Here is a 22844-nt window from a genome sequence, read left to right as displayed (position 1 = left end):
AGACTGGGAGATTAAAAGGTTAAAGGTTTCCATGAGCAATTTTGACAGATTTTGGAATGACAGAAGAAAGTCATAGCTTTCTTCCTAACCTGTGAAAATGTGAAGGAGAAAAAGATGTTTGCATTCCTGGACTTGATCCTATTTACATAAAAGTCAAAGGTAAAATTCCCCTACATCAAACCATACTTACAGATTTTTTACAGGCATCAAAATACTTTAAAAATACATTGCAACATTTTGAGGTAGGTTCCCAAGTGCTTAGAAGAGCAGATCCATGAAAGTAGCACCTGAAATCTGAGAGAGTCAAGGTTCACACACTGATAGGAACCACTTCATTAGCTGGGCTCAGATGGATCCCACTGGTGCATTATCATGGCTGCATTTACCCTCACTTGGAAAAGGTGCATCACTGCCAGCAGAAATATCCTTGCATTCTGCTTTCACTATCTTCAGAGATTCAAAACTTTTCAAGTTTATTTTATGACCTTGGCATCTTCTCACTTTCTCACACAGCACATTATCAGTAACAGAAAACCAGGTTTTCTGTTCAGTCCTGTCTATTTAATTTTAATAGAACTTACTTCCAAAGGTACTTATCAACTTAATAGCAATGGGACAGAAATCCAGGGCATTCACTTCTGTTTCAATTTTAACTAACTTCATCACATGTGCCTGTACTAGAGGGAGCAGAAAGTTGCAGTCCTCCAATTAATGTGACCACTGCAGTATACACACACTGGCATATAACAGTGGTTGCAACCAGGAACCACCCTGCACCCTACCCCATCAAAATGAGACCATATAGCTTTTTTTAGTTTTCATTATTTCTCAGTTCGCAAGTCTGCTCAATCCCATACAGAACTGAAAAATCACAAAATAGTTTAGTTTGGAAGGGACTTCTGAGGGTCATCTAATCCCAACCACCTGCTCAAGCAGGGTCAGCTAGAGCAGGCTGTCCAGCACGGTGTCCAGCTGGGATTTTAATATCTACAAAGATTGACACTCCACAAACTTTCTGTGCAACCTCTTCCAGTGTTTGACCACCTTCACTGCAAAAAAGTGTTTTCTTGTTGTCAGATGGAGTTTCCTGTTTAATTTATGCCCAGTGCCTCTTGTCCTTTCACTGGGTACCATCAAAAAGACTCTGACTCCATGTTTACACCCTCCCAACAGGCATTTATACACATTGATAAGATCTTGCCAGACTCTCCTCTTCATCAGGATAAAGATTCCCAGATCTCTCAGCCTTTCCTCATATGACAGATGTTCCAATCCCTTAATCAACTTCATGGCCCTGCTCTGGACTCACTCCAGTAAGTCGATATCTTTCTTGTACTGGGGAGCCCAGAACTGGACACAGTACTTCAGATATAGTCTCACCAGTCCTCAATAGAGTGGAAGGATCACCTCCCTCAACCTGTTGGATCACCGCCCTCTTCCTAATGCAGCCTAGGATACAGTGGGCCTCTTGAGAGTGCATTGTTGGTTCATGGTCAGCTAGTTGTCTACCACAACAACCAACGCTGGAATTTGTATTCCCCCTTGTCAGATTTCATGACATTCCCCTCTGCCCAGTTCTCCAGCCTGTTTGGATCTCCCTGGATAGCAGCACAACCATCTGGTCTATCAACCACAGTTTTGTATCTCCTGTGAACTTGTTGAAGGTGCACTCTGCCCTATCGTCCAGGTCATTAACAAAGATGTTAAAGAGTATTGGCCCCACTATTGACCCCTGGCATGCCAGCACTAGTGACCTGGTTCCAACTGGACTTTGTGCCACTGATCACAACCCTCCAGGGTTGGTTATGTAGCCAGTTTTCAAACCACCTCACAGCACTCTTATCTAACCCATATGTTGTCAGTTTGTCTATAAAGATGTTATGGGAGGTAACGTCAAAGGCCTTACTAAAGCTGAGATAAAAAATATCCACTGCTCTCCCCTCATGCACCAAGGTGGTCACCTCATTGTAGAAGGCCAACAGGTTGGTTAAGCATAATTTCTTCTTCACAAATCCATGCTGGCTACTCTCAATCACTTGTTTGTCCTTTCTATGTTTGGAAATGGTTTGCAACAGGATTTTCTCCAGCACCTTCCCAGGGACTGCGGTGAGCCTGACCAGCCTTTAGTTCCCCAGATCTTTCCTCTTCCTTTCTCAAAGACTGGAGTGATATTTGCTATCTTCCATTCTTTAGAAACCTCTTTCAATCACCATGACCATTTAAAAGTAATCAGGAGTGACCTGACAATGACATCAGACTGCTGTATCACCTTTCCAGCAGAGAATTAGGGTCGTTAAAGTCTTCCATGAGGACCAGGGCCTGTGAATGTGAGACTTCTTCCAATTGTTTGAAGAAGGCCTCATCTACCCCTTTCTGGTCAGCAGATCTACACTAGATACCCACTATAATGGTCTGTGTGCTAATCTTGACCTATACATTCATGGCTCTGGAAAATATACCTGAGTAACATTTATCTGACAAAAACTCCCTTTAATATATTGAAATATTTTACCTCAGGTGTATCAATCACTGGCAATTGCTCTATGTACTGGAGATAGTCTTCAACTGTTTTCCCTTTTGGAATAACATAATCTTTGTAGAAACAAAATTTTTCACTAAACATATGCTCTCCGAACCACACTCTTGCATACGTGTTCAGCAATGCTTTGTCAAGGTCATCAGTTACACGGCCACCGTACTGTACTTCTCCAAGCATATAGCGAACACAGCTCCAGTTCACTCCACGTTTAATGTCCATATCATCCAAATGATTCTGAACAAATTGCACGCTGGCTGCGAAGTCTGCCTGATTAAATTCATAAGAAATATTCCAGCCCAATGGACCAAACTTTCGTCTTTCCTGTAAAATAGATAGAGTTAAAGGTAAAAGGCTGATTGATAGTAATTGTGAAGAAAACATTAAGTGCAGAAGAATACATGAAATATGCTAAGAACGCAGTAGTCCAGCTGGGGCTGTATTTCACCAACTTTGAAAAAATTATTCTTCTCTTAACACACGTAATGCCAAATGCTTGATTAATTATCTAGTAGTTATATATCGCTTCATTAATCATCATCAGTACAGAGATATGAACAAAGAATAGGAATGTTAACACTTTCACAAAGAAAAAAATCCTCTATTTTAAGTGCAGTGAATCTGTGAGTCTAGAACTATAGTTTCTGAATTTCAAAAATGAAGCTACCGTTTTAGTAACTGATGTCCAAACTCATCAGCCATGATCATTGTTTGTGGTCATCCTATGGACTAGGTATATTCATGCCTCTGATGTCTCTGCACGGTGCAGATGCAAGTAGTAAAAGTGGCTTCTTACTGAATCATTTACAGATGCAGCTGGCAGTGTGTAGCTGTTTGGGCAATATCTGGTATTTAAACATTCCTAATTTCCACCAAGAAAGAAGCGATGGGCCTAAGACAAGCATACCACAGGCTTCCATGGGACCACAATGTATCAGTGCATAAATTAACTAGGCACTAAATATAAACTAAGGATACTGCAAAATCTATCAATAGAATGATGAAAAGTTGTGGTTAATCCATAAAGCACTTTCTTTAATGGAACTCCTGAAAGGCAAGACCCAAAATCATCTTCCACCTTCATTTCCTGCTACAGATTTCAGTGCAGTAAGGATTTATATTCACCCTCTTAGCCCTTCTCATTGTGAAAGCAGCAATTTTAAGACTATGGTTTTCCAACCCAAGCTGTAAATTTCTTTAATGTGCTTTTATGATTTAAAATATTAGTAAAAAAACAGTTAGTTGAAAGACAGATCACACACCCATGCCCAAAGACTTTAACAGAAGAGTATACTAGTTGATCATTGGTTGACTGTCCTTTTTTCCTCTGAAATACCATCCCTGTTGGAGGTACAAGATGCATATTAACAGAGTTCTAAGTTCTAAGACAGTAATAGAGGTGGTTTTTTTCTTTCTTATTTTATTTGTATTAACATGGGATTTCCATTTAAACATGTTTTTTATTTAATAACATGGTGCATTAATAAATGAAACATGGCTTTATGACAGAAGAAAAAAAATGTATTTTTAAACCTGAACAGTTGTGTGAAGAAATGCTACAGCATATAGCAATGGTTTCCACTGTGGCATGTTGCTCACTTCTAGGTGATCCTGAGTAATAGCTGAATATGTTCGTTTTAAGCCAGCTTTCACACCTAGAAAATAAGTATAAAAAAGTAATATATGAGCAAAAAAAGTATGGAACCCGTAAGTCCAACTTCTGTTAAGCAGAATTCTCTATTCCAATTTACAGTATAATCTTATTTATAGCTTCAAATAATCTCTTTGAATCCATTATCTGTTCAGCTGGTCATAGCAGGCAAACTTCAATTAAATTTTGTTTCAGGTAGATGACATGCCAAATTAAGTTCAGGAGTCTGGAAGGAATTACAATTAAGCAATCATATCCTAAATGTTTCCAACAACAACTGAAATATAACTATCCAGCAGCTATATGGCAATCAAAAAGACACCTAACATCATATGAAATATAGCACTGAATATCCAAGAGTTTGTGTTTTGATATTTACATATAAAATGAGATTTTAGTTCTATCAAAGACAATTTTATTTAGATCTCACTCCTATAACAATCTCAAAAGTCTGTATGCAACTTCTCTAACTGGCATACAGGCACCAAGCTGATGAGATGAGAACCTAAATTTATAGTGGAAATAGTAATACATGGGGAGGTTTGTTTGAGCACTGACATTTCATATACCAGGAAGAGCTTTAGGCAGATGACACTGAATCAATCTCAGCTTCCATGGAATACAAACTCCACTACTCCCAGATGCTTTCAGACAGTGCTACTGAAGCATCATCTGCCTTTGGCAGACAACACTGAGCATGAGTTACTGACCACAGGTCACTCTTATGATATCTTCCACCTAATCAGCTTAACACGAGTCTAAAAAGACAGATTTCAAGTGCAGTGAATAGATTGTCCAAGTCATCATACTTCCTATGACACAATAAAAGCCCTTTTGCTTCTTTCCTACTTCGCAAAGATCCTGTAGAACAATATTCAAACAGATAGCTTTTCAAATTTTTATAAGAGTCCCAAAATCAAGAGAAAATAATAAAACATCGTGCTACCTGTGTGGCAGGACAGTATCAGAAAACTAAAACTGTTTATATTTCATCCTGACTTAAATTGCTACACCAGGCATATTTCTATTACTAAATGCAAGCTGTAAATTGGCTATAACTTGACTTATAAAATAGCCTCTTGGAGCTATACGGTGTTATCATTTGAATGATAAGGAGGGGTCACAGTACAATAAAAAGATGCTGAACACTGAATTAAAAAGGTGGGAGGAGAAGAGAAAGGAGTAGGAAATTTTTAACAGCAGCCTAACTGTTCTTGAGAGTGGAACATATACACTGAAACAGGATGTCTTTCACAAGATCAGACATTTTGCAGACATCTTACTAATGTTCAAAGAAAGACGAATACTGAAATAAGAGATTTAACTGACTGAAGCATTAAATACAACCTTGGATAAAAGTTCTCAGCTCCCACTGACTTCATTAACTGAAATCAGTGGCAACACATATATATAAATGCAGGGCAAGTTCATAATGAAGGTCTTTACACAGTTAGTTAAAGATGAGAGAGTTAAAAGAAAATAAGTCTCAGGCTTGAGGATTTCTTTCTGCCATAGTCCAAAATACAAAGTAACCTTCTCTCATCATACATAATGAGTAGATATAAGGCAGGGAAGTAAGCTGCTTCTATAAACATATAAAGGACATCTGCAGGTAGCAACGTAGTTTAGATAAGAGAGAAACATTCAACAGCAGGAGAGCAGCAAGTTAGAGACTACTTAGAAAAGTTGGGTGTTTTCATATCACACAGAATAGTTGAGGTTGGAAGGGACCTCTGGAGGTCGGTCACCTTGCACAACACCCCTTCTCAAATCAGGAGCAACTGGAGCTGATTGCTCAGTGCCTTGTCCATATGGGTTTGGAGGATGGAGTCTACAAACTCACTGAACAAGCTGTTCCAGTATTTGACCACCCTCACAGTGGGTTAAGTTTTTGCTGATGCTGGATTGAAATTTCCTGGATTTCCATTTGTGTCCCACCACCTCTCTTTCTGTCACTTGGCACCACTGAGAAAAGTCTTGCTGCTTTCCTTACTCACTCCCACCACATATTTATATGCATTGATAAGATACCCCTTCTCTCCTCAAGGTTAAACAATTATAGCGCTCTCAGTCTCTCCTTGTATGTCATGTTCTCCAGTCCCTTTAGCATCTTTGTGGCCTCTCACTGGACTCATTCTGTCCATGTCTTTCTTGTACTGGGGAGGTCACACCTGGACACACCACTTCAAATGTGCTCTCACCATGGCTGAGTAGAGGAGAATGACCTCCTTCAGTCTGCTGGAAATGATCTTCCTAATGCAGCTGAGGGTGTTGCAGGCCATCTTTGCTCCAAGGCCATATTGCTGTCTCATGTTCCACTTGATTTTCATCAGGAACCCCAGATCCTTTTCTGCAAAAATGCTTTACAGCTGGTCAGCCCCCTCATGTATGGGTGCATGAGCTGCTTTCTCCCCAGGGGGAGGACTTGGCATTTCCCTATGTCAGAATTCAGCAGATTCCTGTCAGACCATTTCTCCAGCCTGTGAAACTCCCACTGAACAACGTGGCCTTCTTCTATATCAGCCCATTCTTCCCACTTTGTATTATCTATAAACTTGCTGAGGGTGTCCCATCATCCAGGTCATTACTGAAAATTTTAAACAGAATTGGCCCCAGTATTGACCCCTGGGGTACATCACTGGTGACCCCTGGATTTGTGCAGCTGACCATAACCCTCTGAGCCTGGGAGTTCACACAATTTTCAGTCCACCTCACTGTCCACTTCTGTAATGCCTACTTCATCAGTATGTCTATAAGGACGTACAGGGGAGCTGTGTCAAAAGCCTTCTTCAAATCAAGGTAAACAACACCCTATGCTCTCCCCTCATCCGCTAAACCAATCATCTTATTGTAGAAGGCTAGCAGGTTGGTTTACTAGGCTCAAAGAATAATAAGTAATCAATGGCTTAAGATATCACAGCAGCCAGAAAAAAACCAAAGTACATCAGGAACAGATATTGTTCAATATCTTTGTCAGTTGCTTGGATAAGAAGACAAAAGGCAACCTCAGCAAATTTGCAGACAATACTAAATTAGGGACTGTGGCTGACATACCAAATGGCAGAGCATCAGTCCAGATGGATCTAGCAAGAGATGAAGACTTGGCCAACAAAACCTGCAAGAAGTTCAACAAGGAGAAGTGCAAAGTTCTGCACCTACAGCATAATAATCCCATGCATTTGTACAAGCTGAGATCTGCTAGCTGAGGTCTACTGTTAAGCACTTCAAGGTTATCGCAGATGCCAGGTTGACTATAAGCCACAATGACATTCTTCTAGCAAATAAAGCAATCCAGATAGTGGACTGTCTTAGAAGAAGCACAGCCAGCAGACTGAAGGAAGCTTTTATCACTTTCCACTTAGTGCTGATCAGGCTTCCCCTCAGATATATTGTCCACATTTGGCACACAAGGGAGGTGTGGAGACAGAATGGGGCAATAAAGATGGTCAGATACTGAGACTGCATGACCTACAAAGATAGGACAAGAAGGCTGAATTTGTTTAGTCTGTTGAAGAGAGGGCTGTGGTATGCAAAAAACCAGCTTAAACTGTGAATACTGAAAGGCAGCAGATAATTGTGAGCATGTACAAGGGATGGTGAGTGTCCAAAACTGAAATTTTGAAGGACAAATGTGCTATTTGCTAGCTGCAAATGATACAGGCTACAAAAAGTGAAGCATCCTGAATCCTCCAAGTAATACAGAAACATGAGTGAGAACTGCCAATTAGGACGCTGATCACACATTGTGCTTCTGGACATAGACTACATAGGTTAGGAAAACTGGGGGCTTAGGCCCAGAAAGTATGAGATGAACATCCTAGCTTGAGCAGGGAAAGTCCTGGAGGTCGGGGAGATGTGCAGAGGCAAATATCAGGGGATGCCCAGGGACCTAGGCTGGAAATGTCCAAGACTGGTAGCTGCAAGTAGCTGCACAGCATGAAACCAACATGACTTTCTGCTTGACCTTCCTGGGCCAGCAGCGGTCTCTCCAATGGGAAAGGAAGCCAAGATGAAATGAATGCAATACAGGAGGCTGGGAGTATGAGAGAGTGAGTGTGTAAAATAAGCAAGTAGCATAAAAACCCAAATATTAAGTAAACCCCAGTATTCAGATCCACTATGGGTTGTTTTAACCGTCTTGTCTGTGACAGAGGCTAAGGGGTGACTCAGTAGCAGCTCACAAATACTTGGACAGTTACAAAGATCCTGAGGTCAGTCTCCTGTCAGCAGTGTCAGATGACATAACAGGAAGCAACAGCCACAGCTGCATACTGCAGCTTGGGAGGTTGAGGTTAGGTATTCAGAAGAGTCCTTCCTTTTCCTTATCCAGTAGAGCACAGGATCAGTCCCCCTCTGCATCCTTGTGTGGGGTCAACATGAGAGAAAGAAAAGAGTGATGGAGTGTACTAAACTTAAGAAAGGACCACTGACCTGCCATTATCCACAGGTTCTACACAAACAACAAAATCACTATCAATTTCTGTTACAAAACCAAACAATATCCATTTTCTCCCCCAAAAAGTCATCCTTTACACATTGCAAGATTGACTTACACAGTGCTATATTTAGCTAATGAAACAACAGAGAATAAAAACTAAAACACTGCACAGAGTAGAGTGATATAGAGGGTGGGGGGAAAGCAACCTGAAAACTATAGAAAAGCATGGTTTCCTACCTTGAGGGGGTTCATTAGTAAATTTGATAGAGGACTGTAAAAGATTAATAGGAAACTCTGGGTGAGCCTCTGTAGTGATCCAGGTCCTGAAATCTTCACTCATAGATTCTGTTGTTGTAATGGTGTCCATTAATTCACTAAGAAACTCCAAGCCAAGGTGGCAGTTCTGTAGAAGGAGCCATCCTCCATCTTGCATGCACTGATTTAAGAGGCGCCTTGCATGGACTTCCTGGCCCTGACCCATTGAAATGGCATGACATGGAACATTCTGAAAGGAAAAAAGAAAGTTTCTTTTATATATATCTTTTTAGAATGATTATACACATGATGTATTGCTTCTGTAGGTCCATGTGTAGTGACATTGTTCCACAAAAAGAAAATTGCTAGTATCATTGGAGACTGATTATATTAAAACAGAGTAAAGAAAAAAGCAAACCCCCCCAAGCTGCTCTTATCTTTCACCTGCTGAAAGAAAACTATATGCACTGGACATAATCTTTTTTTGCGGGTCTGACAAAATCTATGGGATAAGACAACAGAAACATTTTCCCTTCCTTTTCTCCATTTTCCCAGATAAAGCAGGACAGAGACACACCAACATAGCTGCCTGACTATTCTTTTTCCTATGACATGGACTACCTTGAGATGGACAGATATTAAAGCTTGACATAATAATTAATGCACAGAGTAAAGCCAGCAATTCTGGTGTCTTTTTACTGTCTGAACATATTTATTTCATTTAACAGAGAACTGTCAAGGAAGCAGGCAGGACAGGAAAAATTGGTTCACATTAACTCATTCTTCAGCAAACATCCTGTATTGTTAATTGGCAGCTGTGGAGCCAGTGATTCAGAGGATTCCAGTTTGGTGATCTGTTAGTACTAGTTACTTTTCTAACTGTTAGTTTTCTGGATTCAGAAGAGACAAAATTCATAAATGCAAACACAGGAATTCTGGAAATGTATGGAGTCTTTCCTCCAGAGGCCATGGGAGAAGAATGCCAGCAGTTCAGAAAGACAGAAGATGATACAAGCTCTTACAAGCTGACTAGGTTGTTATCAGGACCATACAAGTCAAGTACAAGAAAATAGAGTGCAGTCAGACCCCCTCTTCCTTATTGTTCTTACTACCCTTGTTCTTGCTAAATTTTGCTAAACAAGTAGTCCCCTATCTTAGGTTGATTCTCTGAATCCTACCAGGGAAAAACTGAATTATCAAACCCTGAATTATCAAAAGTTGAGCGTATTATTCTATATGCATTCTGAGGGCAAGGGAATTGATGAAAAGACAGTTTCATGATGGTTTTCATGTTCAGGACATACAGCTGAGTATCCCTCATGCTGTGAGCAATGAGCTGCATAAAGACCTATCAATCTGGGCCTGTATTTAGCTGGCTGAGAGCTACAAAGGTTAATCTTAAGTTTTCCTGCCACTGGGACTCTATCACTGTGAAACAAAAAAGGAAGTCATCCAGTCCTAAACAGCGTGGATGAGGCTGCCCTACTTTTACAGGAGAAAAAGGTTAAGTGTATGGACACAAGCTGTGCTGGGTCATGTGGCCTTAGGGTCACAGAACAGGCCCTGACCTGATTTTACTGAACAGTATAAATCCAGCTGCTGTATATGATCCCCCACATCCTGGCAAAAGATTTAAGAAGAGAATGCCAAAGATAAGAAAGCAGTTAAATCCTGCTCTCAGGTCAGTAAAACCTGAAATTGTAGCTAAAAGAAGCAAAGCTAAATAGCCTGTGAAGTTGGCTATGTGCTGGAGGAGTAAAAACTTTACCATTTCTAAGATGTATCTGAGTACAGCTAGTGCTTCCATAAGTCAAAGACTATGACTACCCCTGCAGAGTGCATAAATATTCAGCTGGTACATTACTCCCTAACAAAGCATCTGCTCATAATTTGCTCTTCTCAGCAATGTTACTTCTCAAATGTACAATCATTAAAGGTTATAAAAACATCAAGGCAAGGAAAAAATATTTTTCACTATGGATTGTCCTCATTTTACTCCTTCTGAAAGAATTCTATCAAAATGTCTGCATACAGAACGTTTCTCTCAATAGTGAGTCATACCAATATATCTGTGTCATCTTAATACATTGCTATCCAGATGAAAATACTACCATTTCAGTCACTACAGTGGCCCTGACAGTTCTCTTGAAGGTTCTGTGCATCATTCCCTGAGAGAAGAAACTATCTCTACAATAATAAAAATATCTGGTTTTAATGAAGTCAAAGTGCTAGGCATAATGAACTTAATTTTAATTCAGAAAGTTAAATTCTCACTCTATCTCCAAGTGAAAGTAAAGGGGGCAGCAATTCAACTAGTTTTAAGACAGAGCTTGCTTGGTTTATAAAAAAGGTTATATAGCTCAGTAGTTACAGATACTGTTTCCATTTCTTTGGGAGAAGGCCACCTGAACAACTAAATTTTAGAGTGAAAAATAAATTCTGGTCACAAATTTGAACATTTCCAACTGCAGATACTTATTTGCATTATTAATATCATACTTAGAGGTACCATCAGTACTGACAATCCATTTTAAGACCACAAATCATGCCTGGAAAAGGGAAATCACTGAAAAATAGGCCCAGCATGTCTTCTGGAAGTTTTCTAACATTAAAAAGAAAAAAAAAAAAAAGAACAATAACTAGGATACTTTGAAGGTATAGAATCACATATATACCAAGATCAGATCCTTTGTGCAGCTAACCTATGTTAATTCAAAGGTTTATTCTGGAGAAAAAGCTAAGAAAGCCAGAGAAAGAGAGGAACTAAGTACAATTTGTTGACAAACTAGGAAAATAAGCACAAAGCCCTCTTGCAAACATTTCTGAAAACTGTAAATAATTTCTAGATACAGTTTTCAAAACCTAGAGAACTACTGAAGTGCTCCTCCAGTCCCACAGTGTTAATATACATTTTTACTTAAGAAAAGATCTGTGTTTGTAGTTTGATTTGCAGAATTTGAATGGCTTTTGTAAATTTGAAAGGTTTCGATATGCCGTGTGGTAAGATCGTTACTTCAAGAGCTTTGACAAGAACTCTACAGTTAAACACTACAGTTAACTTTACATTTACAGTTGACTTTACAGTTGAACTTCAGGTTATGACAGCCTAGCTGATGTTGCCTTGTTCATAACCATGTGTGAATAAACAAGGCAATCCCTTTAGCTCTTTTGCAACCTTACTTTCTATACATGTTTCCTTAAAGCATGAAAACATATTAAAACTGCCCACTGCAATATACTTTCAGAATGACAGCAAAACCTGCTATCTTTTAACAGTCACATTTACCTACCAGCACTTCCCCAGACAGGCTAAGGTCTTGCTTAAGATTTGACAGAATGGGAGAGTATTTTGTTCTACTCCTTGCAAGTGACTCTAAGTGATCAGCTGACTTCAAGCAACTCTATTAGGTTAGTGTCCTTCGTCCCCTTAGACGGCCAATGGGACAGAAATACTCAACTCCTTGATGCAAGTCAGAGTTAAGTTTCAATCATGTGCTCTGAATTGCTTTCAAAAGAGTCACTCTTTCTAGATTACAGAAACTAACTCCTACTGGAGACAGGGTAAGTACCTATCTAGGAGTTCATTTCACAGGACACATATGTTAAAGAGATGAATCGGTGAATGAAAACATCATCACAAAGCTGATACTCCATTTGTATTCATACCATGGGCCATGAAAACAGGAATCCAATCACAACCACCTAATGTGTTTACTTAGACTTGAAAAGGGACTAAAAAAATTGCCCATTTCTAGTCTATAAATATTCTTGCAGTTAATTTCAAATCTTCTACAAAGTCAAAGTGTCTCTCATATCTTAGGAAAAGGCAATAGAATATTTTGTGAATAGGAATAAAATTGTTCTTCCAACACATTTCTTCTAATAAACCTAAAAATCTCACTCACTTAACTGCTGTCCTTTTCCCTCCCTATGTCTTTGCATTGGCTGGCTATCTGGTTGCACAGTTTTTGAGGACAAGGATGACTGACAACAACTTCAGATTTAAGATTCCTAAATTTAAACACTCAAGTGAGAGTTAGATCATAATTTAAGTACTCTTTATCATGGTCAGACAAATAAAATAAGAGAGTCTTGATTTTCAAAGAGAATGAGCATCTAAACTTTCTAACTATTAAGCTAAAGAGATTTGTAGGTGCTCCCCATTTTTGCGAGTAAGTCTTACTTAGTGCATACCAAAATCCTGCACCTCTAAATGAAGATGCATTCTAAGAGTAAGGAAAATTTATGGACATCTACTGTGAATAACTTTCTTGGGAAAATTATACTTGCATCTACATTGTGAACCATAAAACATAAAGCACAGAGTGCCTTAAAGTGATGCTGTGATGTAAGAAACATCGAACATCTCCATCAAGTGAACTGATTGAATGGTAGGGTCTCTAAATTACTTTCTCTTGTCACTATATTTATGATTTTTTTCTATATCTTCCTGTAATCATCATTAATGTCAGCTGCTACAGTGAATGCAACATAGTGCAAACCACAAGTATTGCTTTGTTCTTATAGCTAAGTACTTTCACTAAGTAATGGACTATCATAGTCTGCTGGATAAAGACAGAGGGCTCATTGGAATAAAACTACTAGAAAAAGCAAGAATGTAACATTTCCATTTCCTCAGTAAATGCATTTTGGCTACTGGCCCAAAATTAACTTCCAGAGAACACTGGTATGAATATAAATATAATCATTTGAACATCTATAAAATGTGGAAATATCATTTCCAGTTCAAAGGATAGTTTAAAATGTCTTTATCAACTCTAGAAAACTCAGTTTAGGAGGATACCTTAGATTTTGCAAGACGTTCTATATTTTCAGTGGGGTCAGAGCCCGTTGCTAAAAAGCATGTCAAAGGCGTTCGACAGTCACTTTCTGTCCACAGTGCTTCCATTTCGAGAATAAATCCTTCCACATATTTCCCTCCAAGAGATTCTGCAATGTAGTGTCTAGCCTAAAAAAAAAAAAAAAAAAAGTTACCAGAAATATATAACTTTTATTTTATTTTTTTTTTTAGCATTAATCACTGATGTGGAATTTACCAATACCTACATTGGAAGGCAACAACTTTCTAAACTTTCATTTTCAACCTTGGTGTAACAAAAATTACAGTCCACAGGAGGCAACCATTGAAATTCTCAGATAGAAAACTTCAAACAAAGAAAAGAAAGAATTTTGCTCACACAACAGCCATCCTGTGAACATTGTTGCTAGAGGATGCTAAACGTTTTTCTTAAAAGAACTAAAGAAATCCATGCAGAATAGATCCACTGTCGGCTCTGAGGACAGCCCAGGTATTGCCCCTAAATTACTGACTGCTAAAGCTTGGTGGATAGCCAGACAAAAGAGTTTCTCTATACCAGCCCCATTCTTAGCTCCTCTAAGCATGTATTGTTGACACTGTCTCTACAGCATAGCAGATTAGACAGATCTTTCATCTGACCCAGTTGCAATCTTCCATATATTTGTTGGAACTTCAAACAAATTCTCCTGTCCAGTGGTTATCCAATTCAAGTCTCTTACACTCAATATCTATTTCTACAAAACATAAATACAGCTTAGAATTTATCCTTAAAGGTCAAACCTTTCCTATGCCTCTATTGTCCTCTTTTCACAGACATTTTCTAAAAGAACTTCTAAAGCTATCCTGGAGTATGAAATGCTTTTTTGACTGACATGATTTTCCAACTGTGTAAACTACTAGAACACATTCTGAGGCATGTATTATGGAGAGAAACACCCAGGAACAAGGTAGACTGAGGAAGACATCAATTCCAGAAAAAATAACTCAATCATCCACTATTAAGTGTAACTTCTGCCCTAGCAAAGAGAGGTAAAATTTTGTAACACTTGCGGAAACACAGTAGGGAAAGAAGAGATAATGAAGCTAACAACAAAAAGGACACCCTTTCCTCAAAAAATAAAAAAAATACAGTTTTTGAAAGCATTGTTTAGAGGCATTCTTTCTCAAAGATGGCTGTCCAAAACAATAAGACTGCTAATAAATGAGCAGTAGCAGCTTTATTATTTTGGTCTGTTTAAATTATAGCAGACGGAGATTCCATACTTCTCTCTTATGTACCAGCTGAAGAGAAGGAAAGAAAAAGGGATAGAAGGGGTCTTGTTGAAAAAGAGGTCCATGAATAAATGGTGTCCCCTAAATACAACACAGATGCTATCACAACATGTAACATGTAAAGTTGAGGTATGCAGGAAATCAAAAATACTACTTTCCAGTGTATCTAAAGACAAAAAAGAAGTGAAAAGAGGATACTCATAGGCTCATAAATCTCTTTTAGACTTCATAAAGAAAAATCCAAATATCACAGACTGTGGAGAAACTGCTAGTCTGTTGCAGTTTCTTTTACGATACATGCCATGATACAGTCTTAATTATTACTTCCGCAGCATGGAGGGTAAGTAAACAGTTTATCTGCTATTTTAGTGCACCTGTCATCAAAGTGAACTGTTCTCTTTCCAATTTTGTGAAAAAATAGGGATGTATCTTCTGATTCACCAGAAGAATGCAATTGCTTTACAAGTTTCATGACTCCACTTCAGAAGCACCACACACACAAAAAAAATAGTTTCTTACAGCTCCAACACAATTTATTTCATGTTTTGCAATGACCTTTCTAGTTCATTGCAATTAAATAAATATTTCTTTCACATATTTTTATTATAAGGATTTCAATATCTGATTTTCAAAATAGCTCACGCTGCCACAAATATTACCATAAAAACAAATTCAGAGAACATAAGTTTGGAACTAGCAGTTCTGCAGGAGATGCCACATGGCATAAGCATTGTATGAAAGCATATCTTACTTGGGCAACAGTATGATCAGGGCACCAGCTACGGACAAGGAGCAGTTTACGGAATTGATCCAGTAAGCTGTCATACCCATCTGGAATAATAGCTTTTTCAGGTGCTTCTTCATCAAACCATGCTTTCCAAGACTTCTCATTCCTAACAACTTGCACCAGAAGTTGATTAAAAGGGTATAAGTTTGATAACTGCACAAGATTGAGCCATGTCATGTCAAGGATCCACTTTTTTGGTTTTGGTTCCACAGAATTCAGATCCAAACTGGCACCTCCTGCAAAGTGAAAAGCATTGTAGAGGAAAACAACCATTGTTAAACAAAAAGGTGACAAGTAATAAAAAATATTTATTTCTATAATTTAGGGAGTAAAAGTCTGTGTAAACCAGGACATGAAGACCTACAATTTGCATTAGAAGAGCCATTTAACAAAGACAGATTGGGGAAGCAGTCTCAGTGCCTCCCAAAGCTCATATTCCAGTAATTTTTGTGCTGCTTTTTCTCCATCTGTAGAGCCAGAATAAAACTTGCCTACCTAAAAGGAAACTCAAACCCAAGTCTTCAGACCAGATGTAGAAAGGACTTATGGTTATTTCAATCTCCTTTCACCTAGACTGCCAAATAAGAAAGCACACGGTGCATTCATTTCCAGGACTGCACAACTTCGGCAGCCTCTCAGCTCAAGCGCCACTCCAGCATCATGCACATTTGCACTCCAACACAGCTGAGTCACAGCTGAACATAAACAGGTGTTTGCAAAGCAAACTGAGATATTTGGATGCAAGTACCTGACTGGATTTATCTTATCTCAGTACCTAATTGTAGTTATCCTATCTTGGAGACAGTGGGGTCTACCCCCATCAAAAATTATAAACTTTACTAAAACTTTTATTTGTCATTATGTCTTAGTATTGACGTGCAGTGGTGGCATAATGCAATGGAGGCTACATATAACAATGTTTTACAACATGTAACAGATTTCCACTATTTTTATTTTGACACTTAAATGTGGTACAGTGTCCTCATGCATTCACATGCCTGCTCACAAGTCATATGAATGTCTCCAAGCTCACAGACATAGGTATGCAGCAGATCAAAGAAGAGGCATACATGAAAAAACTATGTAGTCTCTTACAAAGTCATGGATTTTTTTTTCTGTTTTGCAATGTAAAACAGTTAAATATCCTCATCTAAGCATTATTTTGCTAATGAATAATCTATATTGCTCTTTTTTTGAAAATTTGTCTCTTAATTCCTTCTTGGGTTATACATGTTTTCATTCACCAGTTAAAAAACATTAGATCCACTGGATACAACATGTTAGTGCAAGCACTACAAAATCTGAATTTGGCACTTCACAGACATATGTAAATAAGGAACATTTTTAGATAAATTACCTTTGATCAGTGTCTCGAACTCAGTGTGTGAAATTTTCTTGGCCTGTAAGTCAATCTTCAGTGCCAAAAGCAATGTAAACAGGAATCTGTGATTTTCATACAGCCCTCGAACTGTATATTTGAAGACTTCATAGGTGAGATGCTCGATGACATACACTACCCTTTTGGCTGTGATCTGAGATTTCTGAGATCTTTCCACTGATAGGTCAAAAATGCCAAGGAACTGCCGTAAGGATGTCTGGTACATGACATTAACCAAGCTCATTTCCACAATTAGGAAATAAAGGATGCTACCACGACCAGCAACGGGCCGATATTCTTCACGTGCAGTATTGATTTTCACCTCTGTCTCCGCTGCTATGTTTAATTTTTCACTGACCTTAAAATTAATTGAAAAGACCATGTAGATTAAGTCATGTCACTTGCGATTTATACTGCACAAGCAAAAAGAAAAGGTCTTGATTAAGATCACAATAGTATTTTTAGTCAAGTTTTTCTTCCCTCTGTCACCAGAGTTTCAACACAGACATTGCGTCTTCGTGTGTTCAAACACCAAGCACAATGGGATTTGATTCAAATTTACACCTGCACAGTATGCTTGGAATATAAAGAAGTATTAAGGTAAGAGTTTAATTTTGCAACATTTTATGAAGAAAAAATGATAGTGTTTCTACTATTTATTTGTTAAGAAGTCAGATGTTATATAGTGGTTCTGAATGGAAAAAAAAATCTGTCTACAAATAATCTTTAAATTATAATTATAAAATGTATCTGCAATGCATTCAAAAGTCACCTCTTCTGCTGTTGTTTTAGTGATTCTTAGGACTTCTATCAGAGACTCATCTTCAACCAAAGAGCCTTCCGTACTGGTTAAACGGAAGAGTAGATTATCTTCAAGTTCCTGCATTTTCCTCTTGTTAGATGTCACTTCTTCCATCAGTTTGACTCTTTCTGCCTCCAGTTCCTGTATTCAGAATTTTTCCTTAGAATATTTAAGATTAATTCAAAGAAAGATTCCTTACAATGACACAGAAAACATGCGATTTCATGCATGACAGATTGGGGGCTTTGCTGCTTTTTCTATAAAATACATAAATATTATATACTAAAGTAATTTATATGTATACTGCATTTATTTGAGTAACGTAGCACACTGACGAGCGAAAACACATCAGAATTACCAGGAAACGCTTCCTCATAGTAAGATGCACAAAGCACTAAAACTAGTTTCCAGTGGGAAGTGATAAAAGCCATATTACATTAAGTGTTTAAAATTAAACCAAAGGACTGAACGCTGCATTGTATGGATGGATTTTACATTGTTACGGAAGTTGACTGGATGACCTTTTCCATTTTTAATTTCTATGATTCTGTGACTTTGCAAGATTCACTCCCCTACTGCTTATAAAATAGGAAATGTTATAATTATTATCTGTCACATGGAATTTTTATGCTATTTCTACAAGACAGACAATGACAAGGGAACAATGATGGACAAGACAACACAATCCCAAGTGAAATGAGGCATCTATACTGCACAGTCCAACAAAGCTGAGGGATACCCTTGCTGCCTACCTTTATTTAATCAATCAAGCCAAACTTCCTGTAAGAAAAAGGTAGCTAATAATACCGGTCTGCCTACACCTTCAGTTTATTTTCATTCTTGTCAACATGCCAAGTTAGAGAAAAAGGAGATGTACAGAGTTGTACAGTACAGGAGAGGCTCTCCTGTATTTCAAAGAAGTGACAAATTGCTTTACTCTCACAAACTTCTTATTTGGAAATCTGTTTGTAATATATTCTAGGGCTATACAATGTAGCTCTGTGGAAGCTACAAATAACTGCATCTTAAAAGAGGAGAATGACTTAAGCATCAGTCATTCAGCTTCAAATTTTCTGCATTTTCTCCTCTTCCTTTACCATTAATGCAAAAAAAGATCAGAATTTCACAAAAAGAGTAGCTCTACAGAACACTCAAACATGCATTTATGTACATGCTTAAATTCTACTTAAGGACGTGCTTAGTTTAAGAACAGGCATGTCACCCATTATAATTGTAAGCTTGTAAAAAGTATCTTTCAGAAAAATTAGCAAATATACCAGATGCTAGGCTTTTGTTTGCAAGAGGATTTCGTGACCGCATTTCTAACATAAAAAATAGCTGTTCTGAACACAAATAGTGGCAGCAACTTCATTATCAAAGTACAAAAAGATGCTGATAACAAGGGTTTTTTTCATATAGTTACAGGAACAACCTTTAACGCTGAGAAGAATAAACACTTCTTTGATCAAATATTTCATTGATCACTATAGCAATCTTTAAGAATGTCTTGGTTCCTTTAATCTATTACTTTAGCTCAGTGATCATAAACTTGTCTTCTTGTTTGTAATAGAAAACCTGTTCTTCAGATTCTCTGTTCATGCTCTGTCTTTTCTTTGAACCAAATTTATCTGAGCTTCGTTGGCTCTGGCTATCTATACCAGGACATTCATCTCTTATTGAGACCGAAGATACAAAACAACCATGATTTCTTCATATCTGCTACAGGGAAGAAGTTTAATAAATGTTGATCACCTGCAACCATGTCCCTGTGCAGCAAGTAGTGCTGATACTAACCAACTATCCTTGAAGCTCTCTTCAGCTGATACACAGCACAGTGGCTGAATATTTTTCAGTGAGTTTATTTTTGGCCCAAAATGGAGTCTAGGTGTTGCTACATTTAATATAAATTCTCTAACGGTTTTGCCCAGGCAAAAAAAACACATAGCAAGGGTATCTGTGTGTGGGGAGATGACTACGTTTCTCTTTTTATTTGAGAGTTAAAAGTAGAAGTTTATATGTAGGTCATGAGAAATCAATTTCATTTCTATCTTGATTTAAAACCCTGTCTCCTATTTGAGGGAAATTACTCAATCCCAGCCATTCCTGCTGATGTTGTTCAATTTTGCTTACATAAATATCCATCTACTGGAGCAAAGATTAAAAGTTTTGCATCCCTAGCATTTGTCCCACCCTAATAGTGGATAGTTTTTCCTCAGTATCTGTTGTTGTAGCTTTTCCATTTTTCATGGAACAATTCACAGGAAGTTTGGATATAACAATGACTTTTCTAGCCTCTGGTGGTGACTGTCAGACTGAAGGAAGGGCACTTAGATTTCAGTCCTTACTTCAGCGAATGCTTGTTTGAGCAAAGCAGAAAAATGCTGGCTGGAGAAAGTGACAGCACCACTAAAGCACACTGTTTAGAACATGCTTTGGGAAGTCGAAGTAGGAGGAATGAATTCCCTTAGGTGGGGAACTGCTCTCACATGAGCAAGCCTACCTGAGTTACTTATTTAAAGCAGCAGCTCTGCTAAACCAAACCTTAGTCTTTGTTACTTTTCTCACAAAGACACAATTATGAAATGTTCAATTCAAAATAAATAAGTCATTCAATTTGATGTGAAATGAAACTTCTTTGCTTTCACTTTAATGAGGAAGTAAATATTTCAATATAGTGTACTTGGACCATAGCGTTCATGTATTTATTGGTATGACTGCAACAGTAAAAAACCTACATTTGTCCCCAGTGTCTATGAAGAATTGACTCCTAAATTTTTGGATAACCAGGCTGTTAAATTAGATCACACAAAAAGAAATAGGAATGATCCAGGAATCAAATTATTTTGGAGGATATCTCAGATTTGGTATTATGAAATAAAACTCCTGAAAAACACCTGAGAGAGGATTTTCTTCCCTATATTTGCTTCCACATAATCAATGGAAATTTTAGTAAGGGCAGAGTCAAGTTAGTGTTCAGGGGTCCTTAAAACTCTTATACCTCCTTGCACACTAGAGCCTGACTAGCAAAAGTAGTTCAAGTTCATAAGCATTTTTTCATGTAATTCAAATTAAGTTTAAAAAAGAATTCAGAAATAAAAGAGGTTTCTGACTGAACAAGGAGCCTTTACTATATATGAAGGAATAAAGATGCTTTCTGTATGTCATGTATATGCCTGTGATGTATTTTTAATGAATAATTTTCTTTCTTCTCTTTCCAAGGCCAGATCTTAAAATAAATCATTAGGTCCCTCCATTCAATTAAAAAACAGCACCACATTGCCTTTCAGCAAATGCACAATCCCCGAAACTTTCATTCACATTTTTGTTCTTGCATTTAATTTCACCCGAGACATAGAATATATCCAGTCATGGTATAAATACTGAACAAGCTTTCCCTCTATACACATAGTGCAAACTACTAGATACCTGCTTTTCTGTGAGGATGACACGGCCAAGGAGCTGATCTTCCAGCCCTTTCATAGTAACAGTAAAGTCAATCACTGTTGTTCTTGCACTAATTTCTGGAGTATAGGCAGGATTAGCCAACTTTGTTGTCATATAAAGGGTAAACCCCTTCATCAGATCTACCTCCTTGTCACCTACTTTCACCTGAAAAGAAAACATTTTACTCAATTTTCAAAACAGTTATTTTATCCAGTGAAAAATAGATGAACTCTTTTTTTTTTTACTTTTTTTTTACATTTACATTGACACTTTTAAAACTTTCTGCTTAAAGGGTAAAAAAACCCCAACCCCATAAGATTGCTGCTCATCTTTTTAAGCACTGCAAAGGTGTGAATCTCAGCATTATTCATACTACCAGATAACCAGCATCTGTCCTTTCATGTTCACAATTAATCTTACTTTATGCGCTGAACCAGATTTTATGAAATTTTTTTCCAGGATGTTATCAAGAGCAGGATCAAGTTCCTCTCCAACATCTTCTATTAACAAAGGTCGGCCAAGGGACATGCAGTCTTCTATATGACTTCTGAAGAACTTGTGATTCATAGATGTAACCTAGAAAGATTGGTTCACAATATGGCATGAATATGCAAGCACATAGAAAGTAGTATAAAATCTACTGCAGCTTTCAAAACTTATACTCATCCTGGGATATCTACACAAATGATTATGTTTTACTGACCAACACTCACCTCTGCTGAAATGAATGGAAGATTTGCTTTAAGCTTAACAGAGAAGGGGATTGCACTTAATGTCTGTCTTTATTGTTATCTATGTATTTACTTATCTACATATCTATCTAATCACTGTAGTATCTTAATACCTTTTAAATATTAATGGCTTTATGCTCAGAACACTAATGTGAAGCAGAGAAATATTTATAGGGTTCAGACAGGGAACCAGTGTTACATAGGAGGCCTGGTCTCACATCAGATGTTGAATTTTCAATTCAGTTCCCATTTCACAATATAGTCTTAAAACTGCTAAAAATCACATAGGGTCTTTTTCACTTATTTAAATTTAATAAATTTAACATAAGCCTTTGAGATGATATTTGAATAGCCTTTCCAGGCATCTGTTAAGCCATCGTTTTGTGGGGGTTTTTTTACCAGAAAAAAACCTAGGATAGACATGCTTTTAAAATAAATCCTTGTCTTGCAGGCAGTGCTCTTTGAAAAAGGTATAATTAAAATATCTAGAGGCCGACTGCACAGTCTTAAAACACTATATTATTTAAAAATTAATACTATGTTCCACTACTCCGCTTTTAGCTTTGTTATAATGTAGGCATGTGTGTATCCACCAAAACAGCATGTTGCCTACATTTTTAGTCCAAATGAAACTGAGGGATGAAGTTAGTGTGTTAGCGACCAACAATATAAAACTAATAAGACCATAGCAAATTACAATATCCCAGATGTAAAGGCATAAACTAAACACT

The 22844-nt window shown here is 37.8% G+C and overlaps 1 protein-coding gene across 1 annotated transcript in view; it reads right to left on the bottom strand.

The window, feature by feature from the left end:
- The window catches only part of LOC141933334 (dynein axonemal heavy chain 5-like), a 166853-nt gene that overhangs the window by 27767 nt on the left and 116242 nt on the right, over nt 1–22844 (bottom strand). Inside the window, exons 63-71 of the mRNA XM_074847902.1 lie at nt 21803–21958; nt 21365–21547; nt 17909–18079; nt 17116–17494; nt 15723–15994; nt 13685–13849; nt 8863–9130; nt 4070–4191; nt 2513–2860 (exon numbers count right to left, since the gene is read on the bottom strand). Of these exons, the coding sequence (XP_074704003.1) occupies nt 2513–2860; nt 4070–4191; nt 8863–9130; nt 13685–13849; nt 15723–15994; nt 17116–17494; nt 17909–18079; nt 21365–21547; nt 21803–21958 (2064 nt within the window). The remainder of the gene's footprint in view (nt 1–2512; nt 2861–4069; nt 4192–8862; nt 9131–13684; nt 13850–15722; nt 15995–17115; nt 17495–17908; nt 18080–21364; nt 21548–21802; nt 21959–22844) is intronic.

The sequence above is a fragment of the Strix aluco genome, chromosome 1 (genome assembly GCF_031877795.1).
Source record: "Strix aluco isolate bStrAlu1 chromosome 1, bStrAlu1.hap1, whole genome shotgun sequence".
Classification (NCBI taxonomy): domain Eukaryota; kingdom Metazoa; phylum Chordata; class Aves; order Strigiformes; family Strigidae; genus Strix; species Strix aluco.
This window is presented reverse-complemented; position numbering and strand designations above follow the sequence as displayed.